This window comes from Delphinus delphis, chromosome 1 (assembly GCF_949987515.2).
Source record: "Delphinus delphis chromosome 1, mDelDel1.2, whole genome shotgun sequence".
NCBI classification, from domain to species: domain Eukaryota; kingdom Metazoa; phylum Chordata; class Mammalia; order Artiodactyla; family Delphinidae; genus Delphinus; species Delphinus delphis.
This window is the reverse complement of record NC_082683.1, coordinates 175,762,501-175,778,762: the sequence shown is the minus strand read 5'-3', so window position 1 is coordinate 175,778,762 and position 16,262 is coordinate 175,762,501. Positions and strand designations below refer to the sequence as shown.

General features: G+C 38.6%; 2 protein-coding genes across 5 annotated transcripts in view; one reads left to right on the top strand and one right to left on the bottom strand.

Moving 5' to 3' along the window:
- Positions 1-675, top strand: part of GLRX2 (glutaredoxin 2) — an 18,374-nt gene extending 17,699 nt beyond the window's left edge. For 2 of the 4 annotated variants that reach the window (XR_009517113.1, XM_059998481.1), the window contains one exon: positions 270-675. Coding sequence is in view for 1 of the 4 variants with exons in the window: in XM_059998465.1 (XP_059854448.1) it covers positions 270-316 (47 nt within the window). In the remaining 3 variants the exon portion in view is untranslated. The remainder of the gene's footprint in view (positions 1-269) is intronic. The other 2 variants (XM_059998456.1, XM_059998465.1) reach the window with 2 other exon arrangements.
- The window catches only part of RO60 (Ro60, Y RNA binding protein), a 24,577-nt gene extending 8,315 nt beyond the window's left edge, over positions 1-16,262 (bottom strand). Inside the window, exons 1-8 of the mRNA XM_059998444.1 lie at positions 16,111-16,262; positions 7,738-8,336; positions 3,419-3,639; positions 2,653-2,799; positions 2,262-2,399; positions 1,480-1,596; positions 682-795; positions 252-398 (exon numbers count right to left, since the gene is read on the bottom strand). Coding sequence (XP_059854427.1) covers positions 252-398; positions 682-795; positions 1,480-1,596; positions 2,262-2,399; positions 2,653-2,799; positions 3,419-3,639; positions 7,738-8,317 — 1,464 coding nt within the window. The 5' untranslated portion in view covers positions 8,318-8,336; positions 16,111-16,262. The remainder of the gene's footprint in view (positions 1-251; positions 399-681; positions 796-1,479; positions 1,597-2,261; positions 2,400-2,652; positions 2,800-3,418; positions 3,640-7,737; positions 8,337-16,110) is intronic.

Here is a 16,262-nt window from a genome sequence, read left to right as displayed (position 1 = left end):
CAAAAGATATTAAAATGTATGGAACTGGAACTTGTTGAAATAAATTATGTATGTGTAGGTAGTACTTCCTTATTTCCAGAACTGGTGTTATATTCCTATACAAAGGTACAGAACTACTGAGTCCAGAACGGGTGTAACATTCCTATACAAAGGTACAGAACTACCTTCAGTATCATTTTTTGAAAAATATAGTCAATGTTTGAGAATCGAATCTTATTTGGGGTGAGAAAGAATATTAGAATTTATCTTACCTTTCGATATTCCCTCAGAGCAACGGCAGGATGGACATGTCCAGCAAAGGTCTCGTTATCAGTGAATACTATGAAGACATCGGCAGCTGTATTTGTGTTTTGAGCCCAGATCATTGGAAGAGAGCAATCAGTTCCACCTGCTGGGATCTAACTCGGAAAAAAAACATGGATAAGAATACAAGAAAATGCCCTCATTTCTGTACTGACATGTCTGAAATAATTAAATACTTAAAAATACTATTTTATAGGTTATTTTGTTTAGACCCAATATATAGGCTTTCCCAAGGCTTGTAAATATATTTCTGATTCTGTGTTCATGAGAAAGTTGAGATGAAACAATTTGTTCTCACAAATTTATTAATATCAGGAATGACATCAATAAATTTTTATATAATACATGTTAAATAAACTTAATAAAACAGTTTCTTACCTGGCTCATAGCCATTAAAACCTGTTGTAAGGTCATATCTGTAGTCACTGGACATGGTACCATTTCATCTGAAAAAGCAACTATATGAGAATCTTTTTCTGTTCGTGTGACAACCTGAAAAATTCAATGGTAGTAATTTTCAGTAGATTTGGGGGAAACAAATACAGTATCTTGAAGTTCATCTTTAAAAGAAAATACCCTATGATGCTTACTTTTATTTCTAAACTTATATTACTGTGTTTGGAAACTATATAGTAACAGTGGTATAACTTTCAAAGTACTTTCACAAACTCTTATAAGGAAACTGGTTTTCACAACAATCCTTTGAAGCAAATAGAGTATATATTATTCTTCTCGTTTTATTAAAGAAGGAATAAACCCACAGAAGAGAAGCCAAGAAGCTCGCCTATGGTTCATATACTTGTTATTCAGTGACAGAGTCAGGCTAGAACAAGTCTCCTGTTATTATTAGTTCCTGATCTTTTAACGTCTATATTCATTAATAATTTCTCTAAGCATTATCTATTTCCTTAAAAATACTGGCAATATTTAATCTGTTGTAAAATTAAAATTTCTACTCTGACTTTTCTTTAGACACGCTTTTTCAATATACCTACAATATTGTATATACCTAAGTATAAAAGTATATACAAGTATACCCAAGTATATATATAATACTTAAAGCTTTGCTTAAAACAAGCAAAAACATAATTCTTGATCATATTCAACTTTATAGTTTTGTCCCAGGGTAAACATTTTTAGGGTGGCAAAATCCTAAATTGTCTTAGGTGTTCTCACCATGCACATTGCTGCGGCTACTGTGCTAGCGTTGAGTACACTACCCAAAACTCTTTGGTTCATAGAAGCACTGACATCAATTGCCAGTAAGAAACGCTTTCCAGCTGGCTCAACTGTCTAAAGAGAAAACAAAACCAAACAATCATTAAAAGCAATCAAAGAAATGATAAGTATATTAAATTTCTAACGAATCATATTTACTTAATTTTCATTCAAAAGACTAAGATAAAAGGCCTGATATTTGATTTACCAATTGACAATTACAAATGCTTAGCTTTTACTAGAGGTAAAACAAAGGAAATAAGACGGCCTATTTAGTAATTTAAAGAAGTTATGATCTTCATTTTTTTAAAATCTTTCCACATGAAGTAAACTGGGAATTTCTAGCAAGAAAGTTTTTTGTGGTAAAATACAAATAACATAAAATTTACCATTCCTAAAAAAATCACTTCCTATCAAGACAGAAGAGATCTACTACTGATTAACGGAAAAACAGAGGACAGAGGACCAAGTCACAGGGCTCCAGAGGAATGCAAAGTTTTTAATTTGGTACCTTAAAACTTATCAAAATGATCTTAGGATAACTGGTTGTTGTCCAAAGGTAGAGAGAAGTACTTTATTCATAAGCTTACAAGGTTAATTATATATTCATTTTCACATGAACTAAGAAAAAAACAAATGAATATCTAATCAAAAATGGTTAAACTACTAATATCATCTTTAAAATGTGATATTAAATCCTAACTGGGTCTTTTGTTTTAAAATGAAAATCAAACCATTACCTTAAATGTTTTGTAAAAAGCGGCATCCAAAGCTTGCAAAATTTCTTCATCAGGGCGCCACTTCAGTTTTCCTCTGAGCCCATGACCTGTTTTGTAAGTTTCTAATGCAATTAAAACATGAAATGGATGTATACGAGCCTAGAAACACAACCAAGACAGAAAGCAAATGTCAAATTCAAGTGAAAAACAGTAACTATTTCTTTTAGATTTTTGTTATTATGGCTAATAAATCTATTTCATAAAGAAAAGAGAAAAATGAGGACATATTAATCTTAGATTTAAGAGTCAGTGCAACTTGGTCTCTGAATACCTAAAAAATGTGCCAACCGCATTTCCAAAATTTAGGAGCCAACTTTTTCAATTAGTAATATTTAACAAAGGTAATGCTTACCTTTTTTAACAGTTTTTCATTACACAGCTTTTCACATACTAAAGACACTTCTGAGTTTCCTGGTTCAAGCACTGAATTAGCAGTCATCTTTCCAAGATTCCTTAGTAATGCTGTAAGAGGCATTTCTTGTAACAAAGCCTTCCATACCTATTGCAATAACACAGGTAGAAATATAAGGAATTAAGGGTAAATGTATAACATTGTTGTATCAATTAATAACATAGACTAAGTATTTCTTTTGGGGTTCAGAGCACGTTCTAAATAAAAATTGGTGTGAACTGGTCAAAGGCTCATCAAATAAAATAACTTGCTCTTTACTAGGGTAAGAAAGTGACGTATATTTTGTAAAGGAATTGCATATAAGAATTTTATTTATTTATTTTAATTAGTGAGGCAAATTAACCAGCTCATTTTCTGGAGTGAAACTAATATTTATAAAATGCCAACTACATCTGGGCATTGTGTTACGTGTTTTAAATAAACGTTAATTTTAAGATATATTTAAATTACTTTTTTTAGGAAATCCCCTGGCAGTCCAGTGGTTAGGACTCAGTACTTTCACTGCTGGGGCTCAGGTTCAATCCCTGGTTGGGGAGCTAAGACCCTGCAAACTGTGTGGTGGGGCAAAAAAAAAAAAATTTTTTTTTAAGTATTAATTTTTTTAAGTATTATTTTTTAAAAGCATTACTCACAATTTATCCTTTTAATACACAGCGTAAGTTCCTCGTGTTTAATCACATGCTTTAACATATTATAATTTGCTTACCTCTTTAGACTTCAAGTGATTTGTTAGGAGATGCTCCCTAACCAGTCTGTGCTCTTCTATCAGATGAATGACTTCCAGTTCATCTTTTGTGTGCTTCACTTTCTCTACAGCCTCCAGATACTTTAATAATTTCTCAGTCTCCACAGAAAGTGCTTTTTCTTTATACATTTCATGGACCTCTTTCCAGCCCTTTGTAATATATTTGGTAACAATAGCAAGTCCTTTAACAAAGAATTAAAAAGGCATGTAGGATTATAAGGTAAAGAACAGGACATGTTATGGAGAACGCATTATGTGAAAGGCACATCTAGATACACGGGAGTTTAAACCGACATGCTACTTTCTATGATATTACAAACACATTTAAGCCAATGGAGTCTGCTAATTTTGCCTATTCCCTCATAACTGCTTCAACATGAGACTTTGGAGGAAAAGCTCCAATATCCTAAGTCATTTCATTATGGAGCTTTTATTTATTTTTTGAAGCACTAGCATTAGAACCTTTGGTACACAGTGCCTATCTCAGGTCCACAATCTCAGAACTCACAAAAGTACAGATCTACCTCAATTAATCTCATATTCACTTGCCCCTTTAGCTGCTAAATAAATATGCATTTATAAATTGTAGAGATAAGTGGAAGTAGACAGGTAGGTAGGTAATTTGTGATTTTTTTTTTAATATCTGAGAAAGTATTACAGGCCAAATTTTTTAAAAAGGGAAAATAATGTGTTCATTTCTTCTACAATTCCTTTCAATAGCTGAAAGAGCTTTCAGTTGGGGGGCGGTGAGGAAACCTGGGTTCTAGCTTACATGTTGTCAATAAATGGCTGTGTGATCTTTCTAGGCCTTAGTTTCCACTTCTGTAAAAGGGGGGGAGGGGACAGACTGAATTATTTAAATTCCAGGGTCTATGGGGGAATGGTAGGTAAAGTAAATAAATGAACGAGGCCACTGACAGAAGAGAGAGTGGTTAGCACTGTGGTGAACTAAAGAGAGAATGCCCTGACAAATGTTTTAGTGAAATATTGGCTCACTGCTGCCAAAAAAACGTGTTTTCAAAAGAAGGTACAATATGGATTTTTATGTGATGTTGCGAAAGAGTTCATTTTTTTCTAAAATATGGTGCAGGCCAAATAAAATACATCTCTAAGGCAGATTGAGCCTATGTGCTATTTCTGAACTCTAATTTAAATAACTTGATCAAAAGTTAGTACTAACATGCAGGAACTTCTAAATTATCGTGACTCTTGCTATCTTACAGATCTTAGTACAAAGTATTACATTGCCTTAAATGAGTTAATGTTTCATGTGAGCATGTTTTCTATTCTTTCCAAAGAAAATAAAACTTTCGGGGCTTCCCTGGTGGCGCAGTGGTTACAAATCTGCCTGCCAACACAGGGGACACGGGTTTGAGCCCTGGTCCGGGAAGATCCCACATGCCGCGGAGCAACTAAGCCCATGTGCCACAACTACTGAGGCTGTGCTTTCTAAAACCTGAGTGCCTAGGACCCGTGCTCCTCAACAGGAGAAGCCACCACAATGAGAAGCCCGTACACTGCAATGGAGAAGCCCCCGCTCACCACAACTAAAGAAAGCCCGTGCGCAGCAACGAAGACCCAACGCAGCCAAAAATAAATTAATTTATTTAAAAAAAAAAAACTTTCAGAAAGTCTGTCTTATTATTATCTTTATCTTCCTCAAGTCCTAGAATTGTGTTGGCCACACAGTAGGTACACAATAAACACGTGATTAGTTGAATCACACTTTGAATTGTTTTATCTGTTTAAATACACATATCAGTTACTTACTTGGTAACTTAAGAGTTTGTTTCCAAACACTAGGCTCTGAGAAGCCTAAAGATCTTCTACACCTAAACATATTGCTATTATTACAAGGTTTCAAGTATGAGTTCTGCCCTCAAAAATCTAGAATTGAAGAATCCTATGTGTGGGACTAAGTTTAGGGAATATCTACTAATTTCTCAATTTATAGACCAAGAATTCAAAACTAGAATAACTATTTGCACAAATTCAGAAACTAATTTTTCCAATTTGAACTAGCACTTAGGCCCACACCACCACATAGTGTCTCAACAGACAAATAAAGCTGGATGCCTACAGCCTCCTCAAACTGGAGCAAAAATTTAAAGAAATTTTTAAAGTTAAAAAAATTAAGCCATGAATATGTTAGGGAAAAAAAACACAGGTATTTTTATGACTTTAGGTTGGAAATAGCCTTTCTAAACCTAACATAAAATAAAAACGTACTAACAAAGGCAGATAAGTTTGATTACATGAAAATTCCAAACTTCACTGTGCCAGAAACCCCCTCCATCAAAAAACGAAAAGACAAAGAAAAAAAAAAAATGGGGGAAAAGTGCATACAATGCATATAATAATAAATTATTAATTCCTATACTTGGTATTCCAACTTCTGAGAACAGTGCCCCATCTACAGTAGGTGCTCAATAAATATTTGTTGAATGAATGGTGACTATAATTATTGCTATTTTTATAATATTAAAAACAGCAACTTGATAGATTAAAAAAAAGATACAATATAATCCATGAAAAATATAATCAATAAGCACATGAAAAGTTGAGCTTTCGCCCAAATACATAAATTCAAATAACAAGATAAAATTTTTTACCTATCATTGGCAAAGATTAAAAAACACTGGTAAAGAGTCAGTGTTCAAATGTGTGGAAAGGGGCCACTTTCACATACTCTTTGTGGATTTAAGCATTACAGAAATTATAGAAACATTTATATTAACCACGTTTTTTCACTGTAGTATTTTTTTAATAGTATAAAAAACCCAGAAGCTACTTAGCTGTTATCAGTAAGAGACTAGCTACATAAATTATATTCATATAATGGCACACATGCAATTATTTCTACTGACCTGAAAAAAATCAATATACTTTTAACTGAAATAAAGAAGGTATATAAAATTTAAAAAAATAAAACATATTTAGGAAAAATCGGGAGTAATATACAACCTATGTATAGTGATTTCTTTTGAAGGGCAGGACTACTTTCTGCATTTTATTTTTTTGTATTATCCAGCTACTTTAAAACAAGCATGTAGGGAATTCCCTGGCAGTCCCGTGGTAGGATTCGTGCTTTCACTGCCTAGGGTGCAGGTTCAATCCCAGGTCAGGGAATTAAGATGCCACAAGCTGCGTGTGGAATGAATGAATGAATGAATGAATGAATAAGTAAATAAAACAAGCATGCAATTTCTAATAAAAAATCAAAATATAAACGTGTTTATATACATAAATGTTTGCAGTAATTTACTGCTCAAACTTCATTTGAAAAAGTCCATTTGTAATTTAAAAAAACAAGGGATAAATTAAGAATTACTGAGGAGATACTATGTATGAAGGTATCATTACACAAGCTATGTGGGAGGGAGGGGAGAGAACCGACACTGCCCTTTACTCCGTGCCAGGAACTGTGGAAGTATTGTAATACACACTATCACATTTAGTCACCATAATTTTAAGAGTTATTCCTTCTCTAACTTTTTTAATAGATGAAGATACAGAAACTCGGAAAGGTTAAGTTACTTGGTGTAAGGACACAAAGTAATAAGTAGAACTGAAATTTGAACCCATCTGAGGGGCTGTCTTTTCAAGTTTCACTTCTGCTGTAAAAAAAAAAATGTCAAATTTGGACATGTTCATTTTGTGAAAGTTCACACTTAAAATTATTCCCGTGCAAAAGTTTTTCTTATTTCCCTTCTAAGAAGGACTAGAGTCATTGTAGACCCAACTAACTTTTCAAAAGTCTCTTCCCACAGATACAGAAAAACTGCCCCAAGTCACCATGACCCCTGGCTGACCGCGTGGAGACAACTACCATCCTGACTCGTTAAGTTCAGCACTACTTTGGGTGGCCTTTAGGTTCCACGGAACACATGTCCTAGGAAGACAGGGAGGGAGAAAAGGGGCTAAAGCAGTACAGCCTGGCTATCTGCCATCTATTGGCTAGGAGCCGTTTTGATTCCTACAACTTTAATCATATCCATGCTGCTTTCATAGTCCATAATCAAGGGGGTGAGCATTCTAGTTAGCATGGTGACATTTTAAGATTTAGAATATCAAGCTGCAAATCTGTCATTTGATTCTTGATCATTAATGTCTAGGTGTTTAATTCCAGGTTGGCATTAAACATACATGAATTAATCAATGTGTTCTGAGAATTAAAGGCTATTTCTAGAAAATATTACACAACTTTCTTATGTTAAATATAAATTTGCTATTTGTTGGATATCGGCACCTCACCCCCCGCATGAAGATCTTACGCTTACCTTCACTGGAAGGTTTAAGATGCGACAATCTTAACAGATCTTTGTGAGACCAGCCATTTCTTTGTTTATATTTTGTGACGGCCAGGGCAAGGGCCATGCCACCTTTTTCATTGTACCAGTCTGCTATGGCCTTCCGGAGGGCGCGACCCCACATGCCACATTTCATGCTTTCCTTTAGATCTTTCTTAAATTGTATAAAAGTAAAGAGATGTGTAGGAATGCGACAAACTTCAGAAACAGCTTTGAAAGCGGCTTGTTTTGTGCTTATGTCAGAACACTGGGAACAAATGGCGAGGGCAAAGAGCATAGGCTCCTGCTTTGCAGTTCTGCCTTCTTGACTAAATGTCTTTATTTCCTGTATCACTTCACATCCTCTGCCATCTTCAATCAATCTAATTAAAGCTTCAGCATTCTCAAGGCCCAACTTCTGTTCTTTGATAGAGTAAGTCCCACCTTCAGAACCAAAACACAAGAACCGCTGCAGCCGATTCATATCAGTGACTTGCCACACATATCCGTCTTCAGAATTGGCTATCTGCTTCTCATTCAGTGGCTGCATTTGGTTTACCAATTCCTCCATTTTTTTGTCTTCTAGGAAACTGTCAAAAAGCAAAATGTTATTTTAGCTAGAAACAAGAAAATTCTAAAAAGGAAAATTATTTATTAATCTATGCTCATTGAAATCTGCCATGAAATCTTTTAATTTAAAAATATTTCTTAAGCTCAGTAACTGGTGGTATAACGATCAGAAGCAAAAGCTAAGAAGTCGCATTTTTGAGGTATAGCTTGTTGCTTCAGAGACTGAGCAGGCAGTTCAGCATGGAGTCTACAGGACCAGATGGAGGAGAATACAAGGGGCCGCAATAGTCACTGACATAGACAGGGGGCTGACGCTCCCTTTACTTCCTGAATAACAGTGTAGACATTTTTGATTGTGTATCCAACATCTGTTCCTCCCTTCCCCCTTGTCTTATCCTCTTTATGGTAGGAATGCCCTTCAGGGGACATTTCCCAGCCCCAAGGGATGAATCTTGATTGCTCTAAGCCAGTGTTCTCAAACTCTGCATGCATCAAAATTACTTGAAGTGCTAGTTAAAACACAAGATGATGGGTTCCACCCTCCCCCACACCCGCCCCCAGCCCGCCCAGAAGTTTCTTTCATAGTTCAGTATGTCTGGTTGAGGCCTAAGCATTCATACTTATCACAAGTCCCCAGGTGATGCTCTCATTCCTCTTGCCATGTGACTGGTACAGGTATTGGGCAAGTATCACAACTCCCACCAGTGAGACATAATAAGTCTGCTGGTTATACTTATGAGGTTTTCCTCCTTCTTAAAAAGGGGCTTGGGCTCTTAAAAAGGAACGGTCCCCTTTCTGCCTTGACATACTCATCTGCACATGATGCCTGAAGTGGTGTCAACTATCTTGAGCCATGGGGGGTGCCACTTTAAGAAGACAAACTAATTTATAAGGATGGAAGCACCAGAAAGAAAAAAAAAAAAGACGGAATCTGGGTCATTGATATCATCAAGTTACCTGTAACTGCCCTACTTAGAAATGTCCTAATATATCATAAGTATATCCTTATTGTTTAAGCCATTGGTAAGTTTTCTGTTACCTGTAGCTGAGAGCATGTTAACTGATTAACATCCTGTATCAACCGTGCTCATTTATAGTTTACTTCATCTGTGACTACCCACATTTTCCTCCTTGCATTATCTCTGAAGCTACTAGAACTAGCTGTCTGGCAGCAATATCCCTTTTTCTCCTCCAAAGGGAGTAACCACAATCATCCACTACTTTATCGGTCCACCGCTTCTCTCACTATAGGACAGCTGTTGATCTTCAGGTTTCCTGCCTGGGCCACTACAGTGCACTGGGCTTCTCCCCATGGCAAACAACCAACAAAAAATCCTCAACCAGCATTTACTGCATACTGTGTGTAAGGCGTGAAGGAGGTTTCTGTTCCATTAAAAAGATTTCTAAAACTTTTTTTCCTGCCCTCAGGGAAATCACAGTCTATTTGATGAGGTTGAAATTTATACATAATACAAAGCAAACTGTAATCAAGTGCTTTAACAGAAAAGTGAATGAGCAGAGAAGATAAAATAATGCTGTCTCAATAATCCAGGAAGACTGAAAAACTGGCATATAAAGTTTGGGGAGCACATTCCAGGAAGGGGTATATGAAATCTTGCTCTGTGTCTTTAAATTTTAGAAAAGGAACTAAATATACTGCGAAGAAATGTTGACAGGTAAGGTAGTAGCTTAAAGAGGAACACAGGTAAAAGATATTTTGTTTTCAAGATGATACAAGCTTCAGCATGTTTATATACTGTGGGGAAGGCTAAAGACAGAATCCTGGTGAGTATTAACAATTAAAAAATAGCTAAGGAGAAAAGGGCCCTTTAAAGAAGAAAGGGAAGGAGAGGCACATAGACTTAAAATCAGGAGAGAGTGGTATCGTAGACCACAAGGAAGAGAATTTCACGGAGTGAATGGCTGGTAATGTCAAATGCTCAGCAATCAAGTAAGGCTGAAGTTGGCAACAGGAATGCCGAGGAAAGGCAATCGCAGTTGGGCGCTGCGAGAAATAGCTTGATTCTAGTGAGGTCAGGAGGGCATGCAGCGATGAAGAGACTTCACAGGTAGACTACTCTCGCACAGAAGCAACGTTCTAAAGGGAAGGTAAGAGAGAAGGCAGGAGCTAGAGGAAAAATCTTTTTACCTTTTCAGATGAGAGGACACTGAGGTTGAGGTTCAAACTTCAATTTGGAGAGGTGAAGTCAGCAGAGAAAGGGCGTAAGTGAGGGAATGAGATCCCTGAAAGAAGCTTCAGAGCATCCAGGCTGAGACTAGCCCTTGACAGCAGAAGAGGTGTCTCCTCCACTAAGGGTGAAGGTTATGGGTAATAATCCGTTTGAGGGAGTCAATGCGGGGAAATTGGGTGAGTTAGGGAGCAATGACAGACTGGGTCTCAGAGGGGGGAACACACAATGGTGCAGAGATAAGTGCTGGGAAGAAAGCCTCACATTGTGAATGTGACTAAGGGGGACAGTGATTTGAATTGTGCTGGAAACAGCAGTGTCAATATTCCAAATAAAGCGCTGACATAAAGTAGTTTATGTCAGCACAGGCCCAGGCTTCAGGTGGTGTCAGAGACGAAATGATCATATTACATTAGTCATTATGGACTGATTTATAGTGACTGAGTACAGCACAGGCTGAAACTCCTGGTGCAGTGGATGTTGCTTTTTCTATGTATTTGTACCCCCTTTTCAATATGGCATTTACCTCTGCCTTTCAATCCAAAAAGGCTAAGAGCCTTCTCAAAGATTGATAACATTAATTGCTAATTCCAGTAGAAATTTTTTGACATTGCTGGCCTCTCCTTTAGATTTTAACAAAACACACTCTTTCTGGTGTTACTTCAACCTGGCTATTTCTGCTTATCAGTCATATTTGTTAAATGAATAATTTGTAAACTTTAAAAATTGTATAAAAAAAAAAGAAGAATATCTGATTTTTGTCCATGGTTCTCACAGGGCTTCACATACCACTTTGGGTTTATATCCGAAAAAAACAAAAAAACTAACTCGAAAAGATACATGCACCCAATGTTCATAGCAGCGTTACTTACAATTGCCAAGGTATGGAAGCAACCTTAGTGTCCATCAACAGATGAATGAATAAATAAGATGTGGTATATGCATACACAATGGAATACTACTCAGCTATAAAAAAGAACGAAATTTTGCCATTTGCAGCAACATGGATGGACTTGGAGGGCATTATGCTAAGTGAAATAAGTCAGACAGAGAAAGACAAATACTGTATGGTATCACATGCAGAATCTAAAAAATACAACAAACTGGTGAATAAAACAAAAAAGAAGCGGACTCACAGATACAGAGAACAAACTAGTGGTTACAGTGGGGAGAAGGAAGAGGGAAGGGGAAATATAGGGGTAGAGGCTTAAAAAAAAGGGTTATTATGGGACTATATGAAATCATGTGTGTGAAACTTCTGAAAACTGTAAAGCACTATAGAATTTAAAGAATCTTTTATTCAATTTAAAAAGAGTTAATAAAAAAAACTTGAAATATCCTGATTGATGGGAGTATCTTTGTTATGCTAATGAGGTGACTCATCCTGGGTCTTTGGATCGCTTCCAGTTGGGGGTCACCATAAAGACCAATCATCTGATTAGAAGGTTGGAACTTTAGGCCAGATCAACCTCCCAGGAGGGAAGGAAGGCAGGTGACTTACCTCAACCACAGGGTCAATGAATTAATCAATCATGCCTAGTCATGAAACCCCACATACAAACTCTGGACAACAAAGTACAGTGGAGGGACTTCCCTGGTGGTCCAGTGGTAAAGAATCCACCTTGCAATGTAAGGGACATGGGTTTGATCCCTGGTCAGGGAACTAAGCTCCCTTATGCCGCGGGGCAACTAAGCCTGTGCGGCACAACTACTGAGCCCGAGTGCCGCAAACTACAGAGCCCACTCGCTCTGGAACCTGCACACCACAAGTAGAGAGAGAAAACCCGCATGCCACAACTAGAGAGGTCTGAGCGCCACAATGAAGAGCCCACGCGCCCCAACGAAAGATCCCGCGTGCCTCAATGAGGATCCCACACACCGCAACTAAGACCCGATGCAGCCAAAAATAAATAAAATAAAATAAATAAATAATAAATAAATCTTGAAAAAAAGAAGTTCAGGAGAGACTCCGAGTTGGTGAACACTGATGTGCTGGGACTGTGATGTACCAGGATTCTACAAACAGAAGGAATCCCTCTACTGCCTCCATATTTTGGCCTGAGCGGGTCTTCCATTTGGCTGTGCCTGAGTTGCATCCTTTATAAAAACTGTAATCATAAGGATGGTGCTTTTAGGGAGTTGAGTCATTCTAGTGAATTACTGACCCTGAGCGCATTGTGGGAAGCCTAGTTGGGTGGACTGGGACCTTATTTGAAGCTGTTGTCTGAAGTAAGGGCAATCTGTTTGGGATCCTGCCCTTTCACTTGGGGGATCTGATGCTAACTCTGGAACTGAACTGAGTTGATCTCAAAATACAGACACCAAAGCTGTAAGTGACAAAAGAAAAAAACCGATAGATTGGACTTCATCAGAATTTAAAACTGTGTTCCAAAAGACACCACAAAGCAAGCAAAAAAGACATCCCATGGAATGGGAGAAAATAGTTGCAAATCATACATATGATAAGGAATTTGTGTCTATAATATATAAAGAACTCATAACTAAATAATAAAATGATAAATAACCCAATTAAAAAATAGGCAAAGAACCTATATAGGTATGCCTTCAAAGAAGGTATACAAATGGCCAACAAACACAAAAATGGATGCTGAATATCATTGGTCATCAGGGAAATGCAAATCAAAACTGCAATGAGATACCACTTCACACCTACTAGAATGGCAATAATCAAAATGACAATAATAAGTGTTGGCGAGGATTTGGAGAAATTAGAACCTTCATATACTGCTAGTGGAATGTAAAATGTTGCATCATATGATATCTCTATATTTAACCTTTTGAGGACCTGCTAGATTGTTCTCCAAAGTGGTAGAGGGTTTCTTTAGGGGTGATGAAAATGTTCTGAAATTAGATAGTGGTGACTGTTACACAACTCTGTGAATATACTAAAACCCACTGAATGTGATGTGTGAATTCTATCTCAAAAATCTGTTATTAAAAAAAATTAAAAATTGGCTAGGTGAAATATATTTGGAAAGTTATTTAAATAGATAAGCATTTAAGTGATATTTAACCCTACATTTTTTATATTTGTCTTTAGAAAGAAATTTGAGATACACACAGACATACATATACAGGACCTTAATTTCTTCCTTCCCCAAATGTTATCATCACCCTTCTCAAAGCTTAAGCTCCAGTGTCAGTGGTTTAGAAGGCAGTTGGGCAGTGAGTGAGGTCAAAGCCTGGTCATCAATTAATCCACTCCTGAATAATCAAGTGTTGTAAATCCAGATTAACAAACAAACAAACAAAAGATAGTTAATTCTTCTTTCGGTTGGCCTGACCTGTTCGGTGCTCTTAAAGCAACAACCCTCCAAGGAAATGTAATACAGCTAAAGATGTATTAAATGTCTATAAATCAAAATTTTGAGAGGAAATCAAACAGATCACAATATCATTAAAAACACGGCCACACTCTGAAATTGGATGTGGATATTTTATACATTGCCCACTTCTCTTTTCCCTAATTTTGAATGCAAAACCAGTGAATGGCAGTAATACACAGTATGCAATAGCACTAGTTCTTCTTCTTATTCGCTGGAACTAGAACATCTATAGTAACGTTTAACAGTGCTAATAATATATTACTTCTAAGGATTCCTACATTCTTCTTGAATGTACACATCTAAATATCTTTCCCAAGTCTCTTGATCATTTGTCACTTGAAAAGGCTCCCTTTCATCCCAAGAGGTCAAACAAGTTTGCAGCTTATTCCTTTTTAAATGGAGTCAAAGCTGACTTACATCTATGAGAGCAAGACAGTTTGAAAGAAACAATACTGCAAACACGGGGGTCACAAATTCAGATAGCTGTATCACTCAGACTGGTAAATGGACATGAGCGAATCAAGTCAAGGGTGATGCAATAAAAAGTGGTGAAGGGGCTTCCCTGGTGGCGCAGTGGTTGAGAGTCCGCCTGCCGATGCAGGGCACACGGGTTCGTGCCCCGGCCCGGGAGGATCCCACACGCCTCGGAGCGGCTGGGCCCGTGAGCCATGGCCGCTGAGCCTGCGCGTCCGGAGCCTGTGCTCTGCAACGGGAGAGGCCGCAACAGTGAGAGGCCCGCGTACCGCAAAAAAAAAAAAAAAGTGGTTAGGAACTGGAGCAGACATGACAGCATGACATCCTGAAGGAATACACCTTTTAGCCAACTGGCTGTCATGTAGTTTGGGCCTCATATTGCCAGATCTTCTCAAAAACTCAGAAATCTGGATTTTTAGGTGACCTCTTAGGATTAAATGTTAACAACATAATTAAAGAAATTTGACACCCCCCCATTCTGATTACTTATAGGTTGTTTTAAGGGCTAAACTTTCAGTTTGGTCTTTCTACAATAGGCACCATGTTCAGTTGGGTATCAAATGTTAGTTTTGATGTATTCAATAGTTACTTAGCACCAAAAACATTTTCAAGTTCACAGCAATACTGCAGATTAAGAAAATATGGCAAATTCCTGCAAACAGCTTTGGGCTCTGATGACACTCATTCTAGGCATGGTTCATAAGGAAATAAGGCTAGACTCCTGTGCCACACAGACTTTCCCATTTAAATATATTTAACAGAACAGATACCTCTCCCGCCCCCCACCAGCTTGAAGACACAGTCTCCCAGGGGCAAACTTCAAGAAAGTTTCCCCCCCCCAAAATTTTTTTTTAATCTAACCCCTGACATACATTTTGGCTTCTACTCCATAATATAACCACGGTTGTTTTCATATAAAAGTTGTGCCGCTGTTTCTCTCAGTAAATTGTATCATGTTTATTTCGTAGCTTCACATAGTCCTGCAGGACAAGGTTCCCTTATTCCAGGGCACAGGTCCTCCTGCTTGAGAACCAAAGAATCCGAGTTTTACCAAGTAAAGCTTTTTTTTTTTTTCCTGGAAGCCAAGGGCCCTTCTTGGAAGTCAGAGCTTTAAGGAGTGATGCATAAACACTACTACTCTGAAAGATTTTAGTTTTAACATTACTATTGTGCAAGGGCGTGGTGAATGAGGTTTCGTGATTTAGTGAAGACAGCCATTTTTGGTTTAACGCATCTTTTAGTCTTAGGACCATTACAAATATTTTCAGATTAACACACTGCATTTTTCAACCTCATGTGCCTTGGAGGCATCGCGCGCCTTTACACTTGTCTATCAGCCCCACCGACGACAAGACGGATCGTCTCCTGTCCCTCGTCAATCCCTCCAGGACAAATTTCGTCCCCGGTCTTCTCACAAAGATCCTTCTTCCCGAAGCCCAGAGGCCGGGCAACGCCTCTCGGCGCAGCAGCGGCGGGAGGAGGAAAAGGAGGAGGAGGAGGGGGAGGAGGAAAGCGGGCCCCTGGGACGCCGGCCTGCGGGAAGCTCCGCAAGTACAAGCGGGAGCGATCCCCGCTTCGGGAAGGGCCCGGCCCAGCAGAGGTGTCGGTCCAGCCACCCAGGACGGCAGGGCACGGAGGCGGGGAGGGAGACTGGTCGGCGCAGCGTCTGCTCCGGCCTCGGCCGCGGGGATGCGGGGTGAGGGCCACGGAGGACCGGCCGGACCCAGGCGCCGCTCAGACCGCACAAAGGGCCCCGGCCAGCCGGCCACCCGCGGTGTCCTCACCTGTGCCCGGCGGCCGATCCTCCGAAGCCGCCGCGCCACCGGGAGAAGCGCTGCGCCACGCCGCCGAAAGACGACGCGCGTCAGCCTGAGGGGTGGCGCCTGCTCCAACTCCGCCGCCCGGGTCTCCCGGTTCGGCTCCCGGGAACGAGCCC